General features: G+C 36.0%; 1 protein-coding gene across 2 annotated transcripts in view; it reads left to right on the forward strand.

Moving 5' to 3' along the window:
* The first annotated feature begins 201 nt into the window (after window positions 1–201).
* NTNG1 (netrin G1) overlaps window positions 202–17,483 on the forward strand; it is a 365,432-nt gene continuing 348,150 nt past the window's right edge. For both annotated transcript variants that reach the window (XM_060085947.1, XM_060085936.1), the window contains exon 1: window positions 202–447. In XM_060085947.1, coding sequence (XP_059941930.1) covers window positions 202–447 — 246 coding nt within the window. The remainder of the gene's footprint in view (window positions 448–17,483) is intronic.

Genomic DNA, 17,483 nt, shown 5'->3' on the forward strand with positions numbered 1-17,483 from the left:
CTGAACACGTGCAATATCCGAATCCTTCACTTTTAGTTTTGGAATCTACTTTGAAGTCTCATCCTCTTTTTTTTTTTTTTTTTTTTTTTTTGTTAAATATACAAACCTACCTACGTATAGACATACACGTATATGTAAAATAGAGAACACAGATAAGCAAACCCGGCTTTTGTTACCACGAAGATTGCCAAGAATTTAGAGATGTATTTGTCAAGATTCCTGTCAATTCATGCCCTTTGGGTTACAGTGTCCTCAGTGATGCAGCCCTACCCTTTGGTGTGGGGACATTATGATGTGTGTAAGACTCAGATTTACACAGAAGAAGGGAAAGTTTGGGATTATATGGCCTGTCAGCCGGAATCTACAGACATGACAAAATATCTGAAAGTGAAACTGGATCCTCCGGACATTACCTGTGGAGACCCTCCTGAGACATTCTGTGCAATGGTGAGACAACCTTTTTGAATAGAATATTTCGTGTTAAGTGCGGGCATGTTGTATATGCATACAAATGTGTTAAGTGTAAAGACTCAACTCAGGTAATGAGCTGAATCTGCAAGTGGCAGATTTGTGCTAAACAGGCTAGCTTCATTCTCAGTGGAGGCTTGCACCACCTGGAATTACAGTTTGCACAGTGTGATTGATGCACTGGAACTTACCTTCCTGCAAACCAAAGGCTTCACTGAGGCAAGTGCACTGAATATAAATTATAAAAAAAAAAAGTCCACTGAAGTTTAAATTTCAGATTGGAGATTGGGAATATGATTAGGCTATATGTGATATCATAAGGATAAAACCCATTGGTAAACCAACTTTAAAAACACAAAGGTTTCTTCACATATGTATTTAAATTAAGGCTAGTCCCATGTTCCATAGTTCAAGGCTAGAGTAGATGTCCTGATTTTCCTCATCAGGAAACTGCTATGGTTTGGAAATCCTTGGTTAGGAGACCAGTGAGAAGGGAAGCAGAAGAGGAGACAGAGGCTAAAGCCTCATGAGAAGCTTTTCCAGAAGAGTCTTATTTGTCAACTTATGCAGCCTCTTGTTTACAAGGGTTGTGGTTTTCCATAGAAAAGTTTAGAATATGGAAAACATGTTTATTGAAAAAGTAATGATATGGAGCATACAAATTCAAATACTCTCCTTTTGATAAGCAAAGTTAGATAATTTGTTGTTTTCATAGTATACATAAGTCTTTTTCTGAGTGGAAAGGTAAATGGGATGTAAAAAGGTAACACAGGAGTGACAAATTGAATTTTCACTAGAGGTGTTGCTGAAAATATACCCATAAGGTATTAGTAAAGAGTTTGGTGATTGAAATGATGTGAATCAATGTGCTAAAGAATTCAGACAGTGTGTTCATTTGGTTTATGTTTTTTTTTTTTATTATTATAGGCGGTCTTTATTTGATACAGGAAATGTTGTGGTCCCATTTTTCACCACGTAACAGAGGTAGTCATATGGCAGATTTTAATAGTATCCTTACCTGACTTTATTATCTTGAACCTGGCCTGGCATTTTCAGGATAGTAAAACTATTAATCAAAGTAGCATCTGTTCACAGTCCCTAGTGAGTTAAATTATCATAAGATCATCTTAGACCTAGCACTGTAGAAAAGGTTTTGTAACAGGAAACAGTTTTGAGCACTAAACAGTGCTTTCACCTAAAAGCTAAGGGCTTGCCATTTTTCAGAAGTGCCTTTGGGGACTGGTTTGAATTATAGTCTAAACCTGATTTTGCAGAGAGTGAGAAAAAGAGCTTAGCTATTAGGTGTCACTATGACTAAAGTGCTCTGAAAGACTAAATATTTCAAAGAGAGGACCGTCTCTCTGGGTAGCAGATATGTGCTTTGCAAAGAAGTTGCCTTTTAGAAGCCAGACTTCCAGAAGAGGAGTTTATTCAATCAAACACCTTAGGAAAACTATAATAAATCTGTAAAAGAGCAGGGACATTTTTTGGCTTTATGTAAGATTTTTAATAATCTCTCATAAAAGGTCAAACTTAAGATCTCATTGCAAATCTGGGGTGAAATTGCTGTTCAGGTGACAGGTTTGGCCCAGAACTCCTTAGCAGAGGATGAGTTCTGGGCCAAATCTTCGTATTATTAAGAACACTCTGACTCTACATATTGGTTTGCATGCACTTGTAGCAATATACCTCTTCTGGAATTGTTTAATAATTTACAGATCTAAGTAAAATAGCAAAGATCCTTTTTCACAGTGCTGTTTGTACTTGCATAGGCCCTGTATGATGTGTTCAACATGTGATTTGAATGTGCAGCCTCCCTGGTGTCAGCCTCTGGCAAGAGAATGCTTGCTCAGCACTGCTCCTGTCCATCGTGTTGAAGAGTTTACTTGGTGTCTTTAGCATGCCTCTTTCTCCCATCTTGAGTGGGAAATGGTGCATTATAGAACTTCTCACGCCTGACTTTTACAGTGACATGGTCTAAGGTCTTTAAACAAGCCAATTTCTACCAGTTTACTGGCTAAGTGATGTTAGTGACCAAAAGAGAAAAAAGTGAAAACGATATCCCTCAGCTTTCCCAAGTGCAGTAATATGTGTACTTTACATGTTTATGTGAAACTCCACAGGACAGTGTTTTAAAAGGCTACATCTTACTGTGATACAGATATTCAGAAGTCTTGGTGGGTTTAAGTTTGTCATTGGACAGAATTGTTTTCCATGGGAGAGTGTGAGGTTTGTGAGATGTTACCTATCTATGCTTAATTTGGACTCCTTAATATACATTTGATTGGCATAACAGGTTTAATAATCTATACTTTAAATATATAGTTTGAGACTATTTGTATGCATATTATATACCAAGTCAAAGATAGTGGCCTAATATAGCAACACTTCCTCTCTGCAGTTTTGTATTTTCCATAAAACTCTTTAGTGTAAGGTTTCCTGACACAGGCTGTAAAGCTGTTTCAGGATGCTGTCATATCAGACCTGTTTAGGTGCTCCTTAGCCCGAGGTCTAATGGGAATCCATAAAGTCATTTGTGTTATGACTTTCACATTCTCCCCTCCTTGACACATGCATCCATACCTGCTCCCTCAGAGTCGTTATGGCCTATTACATCAGGGCAGCTGCCACATAAGCACAATCACTGCTTAGCCCTGATATGTAAATGTTTGCTGCAAAATGGTTTCAGTAATCACCTGCTCAGCTAGTGACACCCTTATTAGCTGTGACTGCAGCAATTCTGAGCACCGGGGGGACATTTGGTCAGAGAAATACCCTATAATTCCCATAGCCAATTTATCTTATATAAAGTTGAAGTTCATTGGCAATGCATTGAGAGTTTGTATTGCTGCTTTTTGCATTGCCTCCATCATTATATGCCATTGACCATCCATGAATGCTACATTTACTTTAGAGTGAAATTTTAGGGGAAAAGGACCACATGATTCCATTTAACAGTAGATCTCTGTTTATTAACCTGGATAACCTACTTAATAACTCTTTAATATCTGGTGATTTTAAATTTTTGTATAGTAATAGTACCAGCATTTTAAACATTAGTTTTATGGGAGATTCTGCCATTTCTACTTATGATAGTGAAATAGGGGAATAGAAATAGATATACACATATACATATATATGCATGAATTTTGTATATTGAGGCCATACATTTTCTTTTTAATTTAATCTGATATATTCCTTGTAAGTTGTCGATGGCTAAAAGAACTCTGTTTTTGTTAAGGGTGAAGAATCTGAAGGGTAGAAGAGGGTTAAGCATTTTTTTTAGGCTGACATAACATGTTAGTATAGATCATGTCCTCCTTCAGCCATGTAAAAGCTTCAGGTAGCACAGCTTTGTCAGAAAACACAGGTCACCTAGTGACTACAATTTGTTTCAATTTGCATAAAGAGCAAATAGGATGATCTGAACCTGTGTGTAAAGCTGAAGTGACAACACAAAGTTATGACTTGTTCTCTGTGTTTAGACAAACTTAGCTGTCATATCTCCACGCAACACCCCAGTGGCTTAAAAATGGCAAAATTATTTGCAATTATCTCCAACCTGCAGCTAATTTTCTGGATAAGTTAAACAGAAGCTTTCAAAAGAAGCCTACAGACGGAAGAAGTCATGGGCGTTTGTACAATTTATGTCACAGAAGTGCTGATGTCGGTAGAAATGTGAGCCCTGGAGTGCACCTATGGATTTCAGAGCCAATCAAATCTAAATTAGGAAACAAAGATTATTAAAAAGTCTTCTGTGCATGTAATTTTGACATAATATTCTGAGGTGGACATTAAATGCTTCCCTTGGAGACCTTTGGCATCATTAATGCAGCAGCCTTTAATTACATGTAGACTCATATTACTAAAAAATGGAGAAAATAAAGTACTCTGAGGTGTTGTTAACAATACCCTAGTTATGTTTACTGAAATAATTAAAAGAAAGGGTATAAGTTTTCTAAATAAAGTGTCAGAATTTGAAATGAAAATGGATTTTCTTTAGGAAATTTACTAATGTGTGCCTGTGTTCTTGATAGGCATTTATTCAAGCACCATAGCAGGTCTATTAATGAACATTCCATATTGTGCTATTTCCAGATAGACTCCTATTAAGAAAAACATTTTTAATTACTGTAAGCATTGTGGACAGAGCATATTTCATTATGTTCAAATGGAATTTACAAAAGTTGTACAAAGCCTTCATGTTTTATAATTTTAAAGGAACCCAGTGGGATGAATGAGTGGTGACACATAGTCTCAGGGCTATCTATAACTTACATTTCTGATTTGGCATCGGCTCAGGTTGCAGTCTGGTGGCTATCAGGTGGCTTTTGAGAAGTTAATTTGATAAATTTAGTTACGTTTTCAATGACAAGGCATTAATATCAATTTTCCAAAAACTGGAAATGACATTGATTTACATAATAATCAAATAATCCTGCACTCTGTTCACGTGAAACATAATTTAATAAATTAATGAAGTTTTAATAACAGTGACATCTTTCATTTGAATTGATTTATCCCTTAATTATGCCAGAATGGAATTTTTAAAAATCTTCAGTTCCTTAATTATTAACACGTCATTGTTATTTAGTTCATTATTTAGACTTACTTCTTAGAAAAGTTTAATTTATGTTTGCAGTGAATTAAGTTCCACAGAGATCAATCTTTCTCATATGTCACTATATCAAGTATTCCCTTGTTAAGGAGCCAATAGTAGCTCCTTATTATCTATTGCATCAAGTCTAAAGTACTCTACCTGGTTTTTAAATCTGAGTGTTTACAACCTTATTTCCCATTACTTCCCATCAGGACCCAATGGCATTTCCAAGGGATTTAAGACTAGCAGTCTCATTGGAAGGGGACTACTGGATTTGGGTTGAGGCTGCATTGGCATAGCATGCATGGTTTATGCAGGAGACCTTGAGAGGGAGCTGATAAATATTATGGTGGGGCTAACCAAACTTAAAACCACCTCATGTCATTCATTGTTCCCAGACAGTGTTCTCTGTGTGCACGAGTACTCTTGTCTCTGTTGAGCTAATGCACAAATATTACTATAGACTACTGTATGCAATGCGAAGTGAACAGAACATATAGCACGTGCAAAACCTGGTGGTGGTGGTGAGAATCAAAGTCAAATAACATATGGTCCCTGCCCCAAAAGGAAGTAAAAAAAGAGTCCTAAGCAAAATTAATACGAAGTGGTGTGTAGCCAGAGGATGGGGACGAGGATGTAGAGGTAAGACCAGCACTCATAGTTTAAAGGTGAAACATTATTTTGCTGCATATTAAAGAGCCACTTGGAAAATATTGTCTGGTAGCCAAGTGCCTGATGTTAAACTGTGTCTGAAGAAGACAAGAAAAAAGGCTGGGTGCAGCAGATGGACCCACAGCATTTAAATGACAGCCTAGTGGCCTGGTTAATGGTAGATTGACACCTTATATCTGGCAAGATGGAAGAGGAGCAAAAATTCATAGAACCTGATGAGTTAGACCCATATATATATATATATATATATATATATATATATATGTATGTATGTATGTATGTATTTCTTAACTTAGGAGATGCTGAAGTATGCTGCATAAGATAAGCATGGCTCATATACCTGGCGCTCCAACTTCACACAAAGATTAGGAGCATCATTTTACTGAATGCACAAATACAAGATTTTAAAGGTGAAACATGAGACTTCAACATAATTACTGCCTTGTAGTGGACTACTTTGAATTACCTCCTTCAGTTCCTGAAGAGGTAGCCTTGTCTGCTCTAGAGGAATATCACTTGAAAATATAAGAACTAGTGTCCTAAAAAACCCATAGTCTCTCTGGATTCTTTTGGGGTCTCTCAGGCATATTCTATAAACTTTTGGTGGTGGTGGTGGGGTTTGTTCTGCTTAGCTCTGGAACTGTGCGTGGGTCTTAGTCTGGCGTCTTGATCCTTTGACGTTAATGACTAGTGTCATCACACAAGAAGTCCCTCATCTCATGTTTTTCTCTACCAGGAGAAGCAGAAGACACTCCTCTTGCTTGGAATAGTCTCCACTTATCCCAATTCCACCCATCCTTCAAGGTCTGTGTCAAGTTAGTTTCTCTGTATACTTCCTGCCAATTTCAGCTCTTATCATTCTCCTGACCTTTTAACTATGTGATTAAAATATATGCCTATCTATCTACTCTACTCTACTGTACCATTCAGCACTTCACTACATCTTATTGATTTATGTACCCACATACACATATGTTTCATGTGTTTACCTTATCCTGACTCTTGGTCTGGATCACTGCCCTTTAAGTGAGATAATATGTGAGTCAGCCTCCTGTACTCTCTGATGCAGAGTAGGAGCTCAACAGAAACTATGTATTATATTGCTTTTCTACCTTACAGCATTTATCATATTTCTAGGCAACAAATAAATAATAACATGTTTTTAACTGATTAATTGATCAGTTGATTGAATATAGTATTTGATTTTCTGGAATGTTTTCTATTTCTCGAGGACTTTTATCATGTATCCGGTTTTTCCCTCTGTAAACTAAGAGACAACTAGAAAAATTTAGCTAATCCATTTGGGCAGCTTATAATGATGTTCTCAAAAGAGAGGTAGGAGACAAAAATCTACTGTGAGTTTCAACACTGAAAGTATGTATGAAGGATTCTTTTTTCCATTTCTAATTGAATCTTTTAAAAAATATTTTTCCAAGTAAAAAATTTGGAAAAGATGAAAAACCTAACACTCAACATTGAAATCATTTTGCCATATTTCTTAAAAGTCTCTCTCCCTAAATATTGGGTTGGCCAAAAAGTTTGTCTTTTTGGCCAACCCAATATAATATACATTTTGTTTTACAAAATTGGAATCATAGAATCATCAGATATAATTTTTCATCTTTTTTCATTTACTACTATAGCTTTATCATTTACTTAGATCATTTATATGTGCTTAGAGAGTATGATTTGATAGCTATAAATATCCTATTATATGGATATATCATATTTTATTTAATTATGCTCCTACCTTGATGACTTGATGTTATTTTCATTTCATTTTTTTTTCTATTGGTTATAATGCTTTGATGAACATGTATCAATATAGTTTTCTTTATTAAACCTACCCTTCTTCTCCCATATTCCAAACCTCCCATATTAAATGCACATGTTTTTAGGATGGTGAGCTCATCATATTGACTTTAGTTGAGGCTAAAGAGTTGGGTTGTATTCTTTTGCTCTCAAGGGTGGAATCCTACTGAATGGAAGGGGCATTCTCTGTGTGAATCTTGGGGAAAGAGGTGTTGGACTTAAACCAAGATGTAGGACTTAGGCAGGCCCCCTATCAGTGGGCCTTGTTCTCTTTTGTCTGGACTTGAGAGAGCTTCTGGAGGTAGAAGGAAGACAGCTTCTGCCACACGGTAGAGAGCAAAGTAAGGAGACCTCTTTGGAAGCAACAAGCTGAAGATGAGCAAATTACACCTTGTCGACTATACCTGTGGCTTTAGAACTTGCTTTAAGTTGATCCACAGTGAGAAATACATTTTATATTGGAACACAGTAAACACACACTTATCCACACACACACAACCAAAACAAAAGTGTTGCAGAACAGTCCTTACCCTTTTATATGTGCTATGCCCTCTGATATTTTTTTCCTTTATATTCCTTTTTCCTCTTTAACAAATAATTGAAAATTACATATTGATGGTTGTGTACAAATTATAAGTAGCATTGTTTTTGAACCTTGCATAAATGGAAAAATAGTGTACACATTATTATATAGCTTCTTTCTTTTAAATTTAACATTATATTTTTGAGATATACTACTTTGTAGTATTCTACCCTATGGATATTTCTTTAATCAATCTTCTATTCATAGACATTTAGGTTGTTTGGTTTTTATACTTTAAGGCTCTTAACTGGTGTCAAACTGTCCATCAGAAAGATAGTTTATCTATACTTCCTCCAGTATTTTATGAAATGCCCTAGTAGCTAGATCCTCATCAATACTGGGCATTATATTCTTTTCTTAAAAATTGATTGATTGATTGATTGCCGCATTGGGTCCTTGATGCTGCGCGCGGGCTTTCTCTAGTTGCGGCGAGCCAGGGTTACTCTTTGTTGCCGTGCGCGGGCTTCTCATTGCAGTGGCTTCTCTTGTTGTGGAGCATGGGATCTAGGCACGCGGGCTTCAGTAGTTGTGGCTCACGGGTTCTAGAGCACAGGCTCAGTAGTTGTGGTGCACGGGCTTAGTTGCTCCTCGGCATGTGGGATCTTCCCAAACCAGGGCTCGAACCCTCGACCCCTGCATTGGCAGGCAGATTCTTAACCTCTGTGCCACCAGGGAAGCCCCTGGACATTATACTCTTAAATTTTCTTCTGATATAGGGCCTTAGCAGATAAATTATGTAGTTTACCAAAAAGGATATTGATGAAATTATTCTTATTCCCACCACCTTTTCTGCTAAGATAACAATTTTTAAACTTTGACATTGATATACAAACATATTGGAAGGGGAAAATGACATTTCATTTTTAAAGATGTATTTATTTGCTTATTGAAAAGATTGAGTTTTTAAATATGTTTCTTGGCCATTTAAATTTTCTTATTCCTAATTGTAGTAGTTTTACTCCTTTGTACTTTTTGCCCCTTTTTAAACTTTTCTATTGAAGCCAACAGTTAAGTTAAAAGATATATATTTGGGCCTTTTAAACAGACACCATTGTTTGTCAGTTGATCAAGTTCAAAAATGAGTATCCTTTCTTCCAGAAGAATAGGTCTTGTTTCAGAGACTTTTCCACACCCTTCATTTTGTGGAAATTTTACGTAATCTTGCCCTGGGTTTTGGTGGCATGGGGGCCATCATCTCAGGGCTAGGAAATATTCATCTGAGTGCCCTCTCAAGTCTTTTGTTTCTAATATAAAAACTTTGGGAAGTTGTCATTTACCCTCAGTAAAGCGTTCTTCCTTTTCCCTTAGAATCAGCCTTTTTGGAGACAGTTGCATACTGAAACATATTCCTTGTATAAAGTGGCTGGTGTGAAATCTGCTTTGGTTTTAATTCACCAGGCCAATGGGCAGACTAGCTTTTCATATGCCATTTTTAGATTTCAGAATTTCCTTCCTTACAAAAGGGGGAAAGGATGAAAGTTGTTTCACACAGCATCATACTGGAAAGGAACTTACTGAGATTGGCAGGTTGTAAGTTTCTTCTCATCTTTCTGGGAATAGATAGATTCTCATAGTATCATTTCCATGAAAATTAGAGACATGAGCTGAGGAAGAAACCAAAATTGGTTTCCAATTTTTGACCTACTTTGGAACTGACTTCTAAAATATTAAATGAAGAATTGAGCTGGATGCTGTTTTAGCACAAAGAAATAGCCCTTTTGTTCCAGAGGGCTGATGTCCTTTGAGAGGTCCAGCAGCTGACATTATCATCAAGTCATGTCTGAACAATGCTTTTTCACCATTACATATAACTTTTTGTTTGTTTTCTGTTGCACTCTTTCCTTCTTGGAAATGATAAAATGAAGATATCAAATATACTTCCAAGCAACCCTCTCTCAAGGGAGAGGAGAATCCAATATATGTGGTCAGTACAAATTGCAGAAGAGGATGTGTTCATGACAAAGAAAATGAGCTGGTGGCCACTCTGAGGTTGGTTGTGATGCCTGGACCATGCCACATGGATTTTGATTTCAAAATTTAGAAAAATTAATCTTACATGTGGTGTTAGGAAGCATTGTCACTAATGTGTCTACTGTCTGGCTCAGGGTAATGTTGTATTTAGCCATCACTGGGGTCACTTTAACAGTGCCTAGCACAGTGTAAAGCACATAGTATTGTTTAATGCACCCTTGTCAAATTGAACTTGTGGAATATTTTTACAAATAATGTTATTTATTGAGAACTTTCCTGGTGTCATGCACTGTACTAAACACTTGGCCTTTGTTAGTTCATGTAATCCTCCATCTTATCATTATCCTTATTTAATGGGTGAAGTAATTAAGGCAGGAGGTTAAGTAACTTTTCCAACTAAGTAGTGGGAATAGGATAAATCCAGGCAATCTGACATGCATGTCCTACTTTTAAACTATACTATAAATTACCCTCTAATTTTATTTGTAGTCTGTGGAATAAAACCATCACAAAAACCTTTTTAAAATCACATTTATTATTTGGATTATGAGCTACAATACTATGATTTTGTTATCTAAAAATCCTTTCAGATAACCTCAGAAAATTGGATTCTGTAAACAGAGTGTATGGAATGTTGGAAATGCATGTTATGTGATGAGTGTCTTCATTCGGGGATAGGAGAACCAATCAACTGTGTTTGTTTCCATTCTGCTTTCATTTCCATTAACGTGTTCATATAAATGGAAGTAAGCTGTTAAAAATCATAGAGAGTGGAGTACATATTGTATTCACCATCTAAAACCAGAATAATAAGTCAGCAACTGTTGGCTAGTTAACAAAATCATATTCTTGTGGGTGAAGTGTTGAGAAAAGTAGTTAGCGTGATACTTTTGATTTTTTTTTAACACTATCAATAACAACTGTTATCACATAGCCAACTGCCTCCATGCAGTCTCTACTTGGATGTCTAGTAGGCATTTTAAACTTCACATGTTTATTATAGAACTCTTGATTTCTTCTTCCCAAATCTATTCTGACTCTGGTCTTTCCCATACCTATAAATGGCAGCTTATATTTATCTAGTTGCTCAAGACGAAAAATCTAGGAATCCTCCTTAACTCCTTTATGTCTCTCACCACACATATCAACCAATTCTGTTAGCTAAACCTTCAAAATATGTCCCAAATCAGACCACTTTTCATCGTCTCCACTGCTAACTACCAGCTATATCTCTAGGTTGCACTCCTGCAGTATCTCCTAACTGGTCTCCTTGCTTCCCACATTTGCCCTATTATCAAATTCACATATGTTTTATAATATTATAATATAAAACTTTATAATGTGTGAATATTATAATGTAAATATATTATATATATAGACAGTGTAATTATATTATGTAAATATACATACATAAAATTTTAAGAATCTGTCAGATCTTTAACTTGTTTAATTTCCTCTCATATTTTTTGTGTCCCACTGAGAATTAAATCTAAACCATTACCACTGCCTGAAATCTCCTGTGTAATCTGGTCCCTGAATACCTCTCTGCTCTGATCACTCCTACCTTGCTCAGTCCTCTCTACCTGCCTTCTTGATGTTCCTCATTAAACTTAGTTTATTCTTGCCTTGTTTGGACCCATGTTCTCAATATCTTCCCAGAGCTCATTACTGCCTTTTGTTAGGTCTCTGCTTAAAAACCTTTCTCATCTGACCACCTTATCTAAAATCACATCTCCTCCACACCCTTTATCCATTTATCCTGAGCCTGCTTAGTTTTTCTTCACTGAATTTATTACCGGGTTGATGTTCAAACTAATTAACAACTGAGGCAGCACCAACACTGACCAATCAGAAGAGATGTCAATGGTTACATTTTACTGGGTACCTTCTGACTGAATATCAGTTATAACTGCCTGATATTTCTTATGTTATATACTACTCCTTTATTTATATCTCTTTTCTCCTCCCCAATACAAGCACCAAAGAGCAAGAACGTTGTCTTGTACCTGCCTATAGTAAGGGTCAATAAATATTTGTTGAATGAATAAATGAAGTGCTAAAAGCAGATATGTTAATTTGATCATGATATTCATATCAAAGATTATAGCTCTAATACATACATGGTCTTTGGGATATATAGGCTGCTTTGGAGGTCCTTGATCTTGAAGGTATCATAAAATTTTTTTCAGTTTTTAAAAAAATATTTAAAGTACATAAACAATATAACAAATACATGTACAACTACCACTTAAAATTAATGGTGGTAGCATATTGTTTTTGTTAAGCTTTAAAAAAAAGAAACATTACTGACCAAGTTGAAATCATCTTTGTCTCCATGGCCTGACCCACTTCTTGCTTCCCTCTCCCAGAGGGAACCAGTGTCATAAATTTGCTATATTTTCTTCTGGTTTATCTTTTAGTATTTTTTATACCAAGTTTGTATGTTCATAAACAATATATAGTTTTGATTTGGGGCTTTTTAAAAAATCTATTCTGTAACTTGCTTTTTTATTCAACAGTATTTTTGTAAATTATCCATTTGATCTGTATGATCTTATTCATCCATATAAAAAATATATATTCCATTGTATAAATACATTCTTCATTAATGGTAATTTAGGACGTTCTTTTTTTTTTAGTTTTCTATAATTACAAGCCACTCAACAGTAAAAAATTTTTGTACCCATATCTTGATGCATATGAACAAGAGTTTTGTTTTTCCCAAGATATACACCCAGTAGCCAATCTGTTGGTTTATAAAGTATGGCATTTTCAAATATAGTTGTACCCTTTGCATTCCTACCAGCAGATTATAAGGATTCTCCTAAGTTTTGTTTTGTCTTGTTTACTGATATGCTTCCTCTTATTGTGTATTAAAAAAAAGTTTAAGGGCTTCCCTGGAGGTGCAGTGGTTGAGAGTCCACCTGCCAATGCAGGGGACACGGGTTCGTGCCCCGGTCCAGGAATATCCCACATGCCGCGGAGCGGCTGGGCCCATGAGCCATGGCCGCTGAGCCTGCACGTCTGGAGCCTGTGCTCTGCCATGGGAGAGGCCACAACAGTGAGAGGCCCGCGTACCACAAAAAAAAAAAAAAAAAAAAGTTTAAGAAATCATGTTTCTCTTATTGCCTTAGATGTCAGGACATTCACAGTTTGATTTAATGATCTATTGTCGCCACCATAATTCACTCAGGATTTTTAATAGAACTCTGTGTACCATGACTCTTAATCTCTCATCTTTTAAAAAATTATTTAATGGTTAATCACTTGGATATTGTATGAGTATCACTAATAAATATTCATAATTATGGATCAATAGGAAGAAACATAAAATTTACAGAAATAAATATTGAGCCAAACTATAAGCTAACTTCTTTGACTAGATTTTTATACAGAAGGCAACAAATTTTAAGAGTGGCATCTTCCACCTAAATTGAAAAGTATACTCTGATTTGTACAACTTATACAAAAATTACAGTTTAAAAAATTATTTTTAGTATTTAGCTGTATGTAATTTTTTTCCCCAAAATCACTGTCTTCATTACTGGACTGTAACAATAGCCTTATAGTGCTTTTAAACTGGACATCTCCTTGCTTACTTTGCAGATGATATATAAATATTGCCTCATCCATCACCAGAATGGCTTGTTTCCTAGATGAAAAACTGAGGGTGATGTGTAACAGTAATAAATTTGGACAGCAAGGGAAGGGTTCCATTTCCAATTAAAACCACAGCCAGAAGTTTCCATTTAGGCTGACAGTGTGGGTAGATTAGTACACATTTTGTTCATTTGCTTGTTTGTTTGTTTGTTGAGAATTGGGATTGTTTAAGGAGTAACAACAGTAAAGGAGTAGCTTCATACTACTAAGAAAAGGCCAGTTGCCCTTTCTAGATAGGAGGTTTCCAGGAGCATTGGGTCTTGGGAATTTTTTAATTACTTAAAATTAATTAATTAGTTAATTAATTTTTGTTTAAGTGTAGTTGATGTACAATATTATGTTAGTTTCAGGTGCAGGGGTCTTGGACATTTAGAACCAGGTATTCCGAAGTGGAGTTCTGTAACTTCGGAAAGTGCATGCCGTTAGAGATATTTTATTTGGAGTCAAACAGTTCTCAAGGTTCAAGTTCCAACTTAATCAAGTTATTTCACTTCTGTTCTGAGCAACAGTAGGATAAAGATTTACTTAACACAGTGCCTGGCATGTAGGAAGCGCTCAATAAATGTTAATCATCTTTATCATTGTGATTATCATTTCCATTTTTAAAAAGTTGAAGTCATTCTGATTCTCATTTCCTGCTTTGAGGGGATCTTCTGAATATTTTCCCTTTAGTTTCCCTTTTTGTGAATTGCCTGGCTTTTCCTAATGTTACTAATGGCATCTAATAACTAACTGTGAGGTTCTGGCTCCAAGCCAGGTATTTAAAGTCAAAATAATTTCACAACTGTAGTTTTGAAGTAAATGAAATGTATTCTAAATAACACAGTATTAAAATAATTATTCATGGATGCAATGGCATTTACACAGAGATTATAATGGATCAATGTTTTAACAACTGCACTAGACATGCCTAGCAGCAGCTTAGTAACTCCTTATAAAAACAAAAAAATGTTAAAATAAATAACTGTGAGAAGATAAATAAAACTTATTTTATTAATAAAATATTGGAATGAGCTCAATGTGTTGGCTGTCATGGAGGCCTAGAAGTGAAAGAGAGAAATTTTAGTATGGGAAATGGAAATACCAGGTCCTAAATCAACTTTTCTGACTGCTGTATCATCCATGTTATCCCCTTCCTCAAAAGCATCCAGTGTATCTCCATCACAGTCCTGATCAACAAGAGAAAACATTGTTCATTGTATCGTTATTTATAGTAGCCAAGATGGAATCTGTCTTTGTTATCACAAGACTAGAAATCTAACCCCTAACCCCTTTTCCTCATTGAAACTATTTTTAAAAGCAATTCGACAGCAAGATTTCTTAGACATGCAACTGCCCAGTTATAGTAGGTAGTTGTCCTTACCAATACATTTAATACTTCATTTTGTAATTATTGGTTACTTGTCTCCCTCCACACTGGATTGGAAACTCCTTGAAGACAGGGAGGGAAGGAACCTTGTTCTCCCTTATACCCCCAGCAATTAGTTTAATGCCTGATACACAGTGGGCCCTTAATATATAGCAGTGGAATGAAGAGTCCTTCTAGCAGTCTGCTTTCCTACATCTGTGCTCTCTCCACTTTTACTTTTTTGTTACTGTCCCTCAATAATCTTTTCTGCCACTTCAATTCTTGTTTTCACTGTCTTTGCCATTATTTATGATATCTAAGTAACCTCGTGCATAATCTGGCAGAAGGTGACCCTCGGGGATATCTTGTGGGAGTATTTAGTTCTTTAACATAGTGGTGTTCTCTCCAGTTAGTTAGTTCAATACTCTGAGTGTTAATGGAATTCCTTGCTCTGCAGTGCCCTGTGTGGGGCATAATGGGAGATAACAATGATAGGCTAGCTTTTGCCTTCAAGCAGCCTTACAAAGTAAACAGCTATTTACAAAGAAGAAAAAAATAAATGCTATGCTAGAGCTGTATATAAAGAGCTATGTGAACACAGAGGGGTAGCTTCATAAAAGAGACGGTCTTTGAGCTGAGCTTTGAGGGAAGAGGAAACTGGTCTGATATGGAAGAAGAAAGAGAAGGACATTCCAGTTTAAGGAAACAAGCAAAGTCTTGTCTTTAGCTTTCCTTTTAAACTAATTTCCTTTTGTGGCTCTATCTCAACAGTAATAAATGTTATGATTGTGCCATCCATGAATAAATCCGTTCAGCTGTCCTTATGTTTCCCAATACATGATACTGTAATGTTTTTTATACTTGGCATAATCTCCTACTCTCTAATCTATCAATCATTAAACACAATCATGTAGGTAAAGATACTTTATAAAAGACAAAGTATAAAATAGGGGAAAGTGCTATACAAAGGTGCTGTAGTTCTTATTACATATTTATTTGCAAGCTCAGTGGTCACAAATCTTACGTACTTAACAGAGCCTATAGGGATTCAATTCAATACATATTTATTGAAGCCTAACCAAGTAATTTTGAACAGAAAGATCACAATGAACATAGAATTCAAATACAAGCAACTTAATCTAGCCTATGTCCATGGCTCAGATATTCAGAGTGTCTTCCATAATCCTAGCCCAAACCTCAGTTTCCTTCTCCCAAAATACTGATTTGAGACTATATGACATTTTCACTGGCACACTGGATTATTGGTTTTACCATTGATTTCCATTAAAAAACATTTATAAAACTGCTTGAATGCCCTTTTATTTTATTTGCTCTGCAGTGTTCCAGAACAGATCTTCCTAACTCCATGAGCCTGCCTACTGCCATCCTTAGAGTGGCATGAATTTATGCATGAACACCAAGAAGAACTTTATCCTAAAGAGTCTATCCATAAATGGCAGAACATCAATATTGCATTTTCCCACTTTATTAAATAGGTAGGATGTATAGTATAAATTATATATAATTAATTATGATCAATGTTAAAATTCCTAAGGAGTCTAAAGTTCAAATCCCAGCTTTATTATACTAATAATTCATATTTGTATAAAAATAACTTTAAAATGGTTTCATACATCTTGAGTCATGTTAGTAATAACGTATAGGTTTTTTACATTTTACAAATGGGGAAGCTGAGATTTTAAAAAGGTTAAATGACTTGCTCTCAGTCACAGTAATAAGTGGTAGATGTTGGATTATCACACGTTTATAAGGCTTCTTCTTTATTTTCTTTAATGGAAATCCACAATCATCATAGAAAATCATAGATTAGGTTCTCATTTCCATTTTAGAGTAATGTCAAGGAAAAAAGGACCTCAGCCCTAGATTGTATTGTAATATAAATAATTTCAGGAAGCTCTACCTTCATGGTTTTTTTTGGTTTTGTTTTTGTTTTTGCTGGACGTGGGCCTCTCACTGTTGTGGCCTCTCCAGTTGCGGAGCACAGGCTCCAGACACGCAGGCCCAGCGGCCATGGCTCACAGGCCCAGCCGCTCTGCGGCATGTGGGATCTTCCTGGACCGGGGCACAAACCCGTGTCCCCTGCATCGGCAGGCAGACTCTCAACCACTGCGCCACCAGGGAAGCCCTACATTCATGTTTATAAGTGGTTATTGATCTATGAAATAAGATACTACATCCAGGATAGTATTTTTCTGATTATGTAAATCCTGTTGTTGTTTTTTTATTATTATGGACAGTTTAAAATCTTTCTCTCTGTAGAAAGTTGCAATATCTTTAACTTGACACGTGATTCTGTCTATACCTGTTCATGAGCATCTCTGCTCCCTTAAGGAAAATACAAGTGGAAC

Source organism: Mesoplodon densirostris, chromosome 2 (assembly GCF_025265405.1).
Source record: "Mesoplodon densirostris isolate mMesDen1 chromosome 2, mMesDen1 primary haplotype, whole genome shotgun sequence".
Taxonomy (NCBI): domain Eukaryota; kingdom Metazoa; phylum Chordata; class Mammalia; order Artiodactyla; family Ziphiidae; genus Mesoplodon; species Mesoplodon densirostris.